Raw genomic sequence first — 5,458 nt, forward strand, 5'->3', positions numbered from 1 at the left:
ACCAGTCTGTGGGAAAGGTTCAGTTCACATCCAAGATGGTATATTCAATGATGTATTGTATGTTCCATCTTTGTCTGCTAACCTTCTCTCGATTTCTCAGATTACACGCAGTGGATCAGGGAAGACAGTTGAGTTCACTATTGATTCAGTCTTCATTCGAGATCGTGCTACAGGAGAACTTATTGCTACAGGGGCAGTTGATCCTTCCACTTGTCTCTACTCTTTCTCACACTTTGGTCCACAATCTCCATTGTTGGAGCACACTACTTCACTTTCGCAAGAGCATCGTGTGGTGCAATCAGGACACTTGAACCTTTGTATTGTTCCTGAGATCCCTATTCTAACTGCCACACCACAACCAGTTGAGGGCTTTTACTCTCTACAAGATTCTCCTTCCACTCCATCTGTTCTTCCAGCTTCTTTTATTGAGACTCCAGGTACACTTGTTGCAGCTACTTCAATGGACATTCATGACAATGTCATCGCACCTGCCTTGGGGATTCCCGTTTCGGTTCCTCATACATTCTCTTCTGGACATCAGCTAGGCTTTCCAATTGCTCCTCTCACGCAGGGATTTCCTTGTTACGTGCCTTTGTTCCTTCCGAATTGGAGTTTCATTGGTTCGATCATTTCTACAGGAGCTCCATCATTATGGGGGGGGCTTGGTGTCTATTCTCATGGGGGGGCTGGTTGTACTTATGGTTTTGAGAGAGTCTCTTGAAACATTTCTGGCAGAAGTTGTCCTTGGGGGGATTGGTTGAGGCCTTCCTTCCTTCACTTCATGTTTTTTTTTAGCATGTTGTTTTTCACCTCTTTTTGGAGGAGGGTTTTTCCCACAGGGTTTTCCCTCTTTCTCCATTTTACAGAGGTTGCATTGTACATGGGTACCTAAAATGGCCTCGTTGGCGGGACCCATTTTGCATTTCATCTTAGTTTTGTGAGCTTAAGGCATTTCCCTAAGTTGCACTTAAGGGGGGGTGTTAGAGTAAATAATTAATTATTAATTATTTACTCTATTGCTTAAGCTTACTTAGGTCATGCATTTATTTAATATTTTATATTTAATGCGTGTTGTGGTTAGTTGGTGACAACACGGGAGTTTGTTCCCTTCTAGTTGTCACACTTATCTTCTACCACCTTCCAGCTTGTTCTACAAGCTTCCATGAGGCCTTTTTAAACGGTCTCTCTCTCATTGTAAATCAATCCATTCACATAGAAATCTCATTTTCCTATTGTGAAATATTTCCTCTTGCATTGTTTGCTTCATGCTCTTGCTCTTTCGGTTTCTCTTCAGCAAGCTATTTGCATGTAGGTGATCTTGGCGACTGTGGAGTTGGATTTCATCAACTCCTACACTCTTAGCACAAGACAAGGCCAAGGAAGAGCCCATAATCCCCAATCTTTCCACCAACTTTGTGTCCCTTTTCCCCAAAGGGAATTCCACATCGCATCTAGCTCCCACTATCTCTTGAACCATACCTAATAACCTCTGCCAAGTTTGTTGCACCAGTCTTTGTTCTCCTTTAAAAATCTTTCGGTTACGTTCTAGCCAAATCTGCCACAATAAGGAAATAGGACCCACAAACCAAACCTCCTGCAAAAAAGGTGCCACAGAAGGAGGTCAGCCCATCCCCTGCCAAAACTTAATCAATGAAGAAGCATGAACACAAGGCACTGTCCAAACATCCCACCAAAGATGCCAAAGCTGTAGGGCAAAGGAGCAACGGAAGAACAAATGGGAAGAATCCTCCTCACTAGCCCCACACATAACACAAATAGAAGGCCCGAGAAAACCTCTCTTCCTAATGTTATCCCAAGTCAAGCATTTATTCCAAGCAAAACAATTACATTTTGGCCAAGAAAGCTTGTTCCATACCTTCTTCTGCCACTGAATTTCAGGCCCAACCAACTTCTGAGATAATAACCTATCATAGCCAGATGTAACAGTATAGATCCCTTTGGGATTGGGGGACCAGGAAAGCACATCATCCTCCATGAGAGAGCAACATCTTCTACTGGAAAGGATGTTCTGCAACATAGCACATTCCTCCTACAAGCCTGCAACTGGCCACTCCTCTGGGGACTTCCAACTAGCCACCACCAGCTGACCATAGGGGATAGAGATTTAAAATTGCTCACCCATGACCAAGCAGCCTCCAGGAATCTCTGACAAAGACCCGCTAAGTTGGGAAATTGAGAGACAATGGGAGGAAAACCATCCCAAGAATCAAACCAGAATTGGGCCTCTGACCCCCTCTTGCAGATCCAAAATAATCCATCCTTAATAAGCATGGCCCCTTTCTTAAGGGTATCCCATATCACTGATCCCTTACCAACAAGGGGGTACCTAGAGATTTCAAGTTGAGGAATCCCAGGGAGATACTTCTGGGAGAGAATTTTGGACTAGCTTTTATCCCGTTCATTATACCACCTCCAGTAAAGTTTAGCAGCCAAGGCCTCCCCAGTCACAACTGATTGCCTCAGACCTAACCCACCATATTGTTTCGGGCTACAAACCACTTCCCAACTAACCAAGCTCCATTTGGAAGACTCCAAGCAACCCGCCCATAAAAATTGTCTCACTACAGAATCAAGGTCTTTTAGGAATCCAACAAGGGCAACCTGAAGCATGCATCTATAAATGGGCAAAGCCTGCACAACTGACTTAATCAACTGGACCCGACCAGCAAAGGATAGCCAACAATGAGTCCAGTGATTAACTTTAGCCCGAAACTTATCCAAAATTATCTACCAAGACTCCTTAGGAAGTCTCCTCACTGAGATGGGAATACCAAGGTAAGTCAAAGGGAGGTTGCTGATATGAAATCTTAACGTACGAGCAATCCTTTGTTGAATGCGGCTCGGAGTATTAAAGAAGAAAATGGAAGATTTTCCTTCATTAACCTGTTTCCCAGAAGCAACCAAATAAACATCCAAGACCCTTCGCAGATTAAAGGCCTCTCGCATAGTAGCCATCCCTATCAAAGCAGTATCATCTACAAATTGTAGATGAGTCTGTATAGGTAAGGTGCCACCCCATTTCCAACCTTGAATGAAGCCATCCTCCACATTCTGCTTAATCCACCTCCCCAAACCTTCTGCCAAAAGAATGAACAGATAAGGGGAAAGAGGATGTCCCTGATGAAGCCCTCTAGAAGCTCCAAAAAGCTCAGAATGACTTCCATTAATAAGCACTGAAAAGGACACTGAAGTTACAGAGCTCCAAACCCACTAAATCCATTGCTCCACAAAACCAAAAGCACTCAAAATCCGACGAAGGAAGGACCACCTCACCCTATCATAAGCCTTAGCCATGTCAAGCTTGATAAACATCACTTTTTCATTTGAATTAGCCTTAGAATGGATAACCTCAATTGCAATAACAATTCCGTCCAAAATTTGCCTGCCTGCAACAAAACCACCTTGCTCTTTAGAGATCAGTTCCACAAGCCCCTTCTTCAACTTGTCTGCAATAATTTTGGCAATAATTTTATAGATAACATTGCATAAAGAGATGGGCCGAAATTGTCTTAACTTATTAGCCCCCTCATTCTTGGGAATAAGGGTAAGAAAGGTAGCATTCAGAGCCCTTAACATCTGCCTATTGTGTTGAGACTCCTGAACCACTGCGAGAAGATCAAGCTTGATTATATCCCAAAATTCTTGGAAAAACTCTATTGGGAAACCATCCAGCCCTGGCACTTTCCCTTTCTTCATATTAAACACAACCCCTTCAAGCTCATCCAACGAGATATCTTTCATGAGCTGCTGATTAGAATCTCCAGATACAAGAGATGGAATACAAGAAAGAATCTACGCTTCCTCAAGAGACCCCCCCCCTGCGAGTCTTCACGAAAGAGGGATTCAAAACACTGCACCGCCTCCCTAGACATATTTGGAAAGGAAGAAAGACAATCTCCCCTATCATTCACCAATCCAAAAATAGAGTTACCATGGCGCCTGGCTTTCACAGAGTTGAAGAAGAAAGCTGTATTTTTGTCCCCTCCTGAAGCCATTCAATACACGCCTTCTATTTCCAATACAATTCCTCTTGTAGCTCCCACTCTTCCAACAATTTGTTAGCCTGAGCCTCCTCTTGAAGCAATTCAGCAGTTACCCCTTCCTCCCTTATCCTTCGCGTGACACCATCCAACTCTGCCTGAGCTAAAGCCTTTTCATGGAAGATGTTCCCAAAATGCAAACGATTCCACTATTTGAGCTCGAATTTAACATATTGAAGTAATTTAGCAAAGACATACATTGAGGTGCCATAAGCTGGTCTACCTTTCTTCCACCACTCAAAAACCAAGTCATACAAAGATGAGTCCCGTAACCACATAATCTGGAACCTAAAAGAAGGTTTCCGAAGCATCTGAGCTGATTTCATACATAATTTAATAGGCCAATGGTTTGAACCTCTCCAGTCCAAAATTTCAGAGTAAGAAGTCCACATTCCTCCAACCCAGTAACAAGAGACTAAAAATCGATCTAACCTTTCTGCAACACAAAACTCTCCCACCCGACGGTTGTTCCAGGTAAACTGACCATTATTGGGTTTGACATCCACGAGGTTCAGGGCATTGATATTATCTCGGAGAAACGGTGTAGAAGGATCCAACCTCCCATTTCCTCTGCACTTCTCAGCTAAATCACAAATAGCATTGAAATCTCCAACCAAAATCCAAGGATGAAAGGGCAGCATGCTACGGATCAACCTAATGTGAGACCACAAAACTTGTTTACCTTGTAGAGTAGTAGGAGCATAAATATTGGAAAATAATATGATAGCCCCTGACTCTAAGCAGGTAGCAATCATAAACAAAGAGGCTTTAGAGGAAATCCACCAAAGAGGCTGAATTTTTCGAGGATTCCATAAACACGCCAACCCTTTGGAAGCTCCAAGAGCTCCAATGCATTGTCACTCCCCACTTCTCCACAACCTAGGCATCACACCTTGCATACTCTCAACAGATAATTTAGTTTCTTGTAAAAATACAACATCAAGACCTTGCCTTCTAATTAACTCATGAACAACTTTTTGTCTAGGGCCACTGCTCAAGCCTCGTACATTCCATGATATAACAATCATTTCAAGGGGCATGAAAAGATAGAATCTAGAGGTTTAACTACCCCTGACTCGACCCAATTTTCCCCAGTCAATTTAATCTTTTCCATATCCTTTTTCCTGCCAGGTTTAACAAGTTTCTCTGCCCCACCCTTCTTGATATCTTTCTACAAAATGCCCAATTTGGGAGGAGGCTTAGGATTTGCTGCCAATGCTGATCCACTAATTTGTCCAATAGACGGGGCATCGACTCCAACTGTAAAACCAAAGGCCAAGGGTTCCTGCACTTCAGAAATCCCCTTTTGTTGATATGCTACCAGTTGCCAACAATCCACCCCCAATAGATCCATAAAGGAATCAAGAATAGGATCCTCTTGGGTTAAGCCCACCAGC

At 43.1% G+C, this 5,458-nt stretch overlaps 1 protein-coding gene across 1 annotated transcript; it reads right to left on the reverse strand.

Annotated features, from left to right (window-relative positions):
• Positions 1–1,818: 1,818 nt before the first annotated feature.
• Positions 1,819–4,016, reverse strand: LOC149571889 (uncharacterized). Its single transcript, XM_089815743.1, has 5 exons — positions 3,953–4,016; positions 3,295–3,779; positions 2,905–3,231; positions 2,429–2,673; positions 1,819–2,347 (listed from the first exon to the last, which is right to left on the reverse strand). The coding sequence occupies exons 1-5, from the start codon at positions 4,014–4,016 to the stop codon at positions 1,819–1,821; spliced, it is 1,650 nt and encodes a 549-aa protein (XP_089671869.1).
• Positions 4,017–5,458: the final 1,442 nt, after the last annotated feature.

The sequence above is a fragment of the Cupressus sempervirens genome, chromosome 2 (genome assembly GCF_028749045.1).
Source record: "Cupressus sempervirens isolate cs-2001-9-10 chromosome 2, ASM2874904v1, whole genome shotgun sequence".
In the NCBI taxonomy this organism is placed as follows: Eukaryota; Viridiplantae; Streptophyta; class Pinopsida; order Cupressales; family Cupressaceae; genus Cupressus; species Cupressus sempervirens.

Coding starts and splice junctions, on each gene's coding strand:
- LOC149571889 (XM_089815743.1), bottom strand. CDS start 4,016: ATGGCTTCAGGAGGGGACAAAAATACAGCTTTCTTCTTCAACTCTGTG. Junction 3,232..3,294: donor TGGCTAAGGCTTATGATAGG/GTGAGGTGGTCC, acceptor CAATGGATTTAG/TGGGTTTGGAGCTCTGTAAC. Junction 2,674..2,904: donor TGGTTGCTTCTGGGAAACAG/GTTAATGAAGGA, acceptor GGTCGGGTCCAG/TTGATTAAGTCAGTTGTGCA.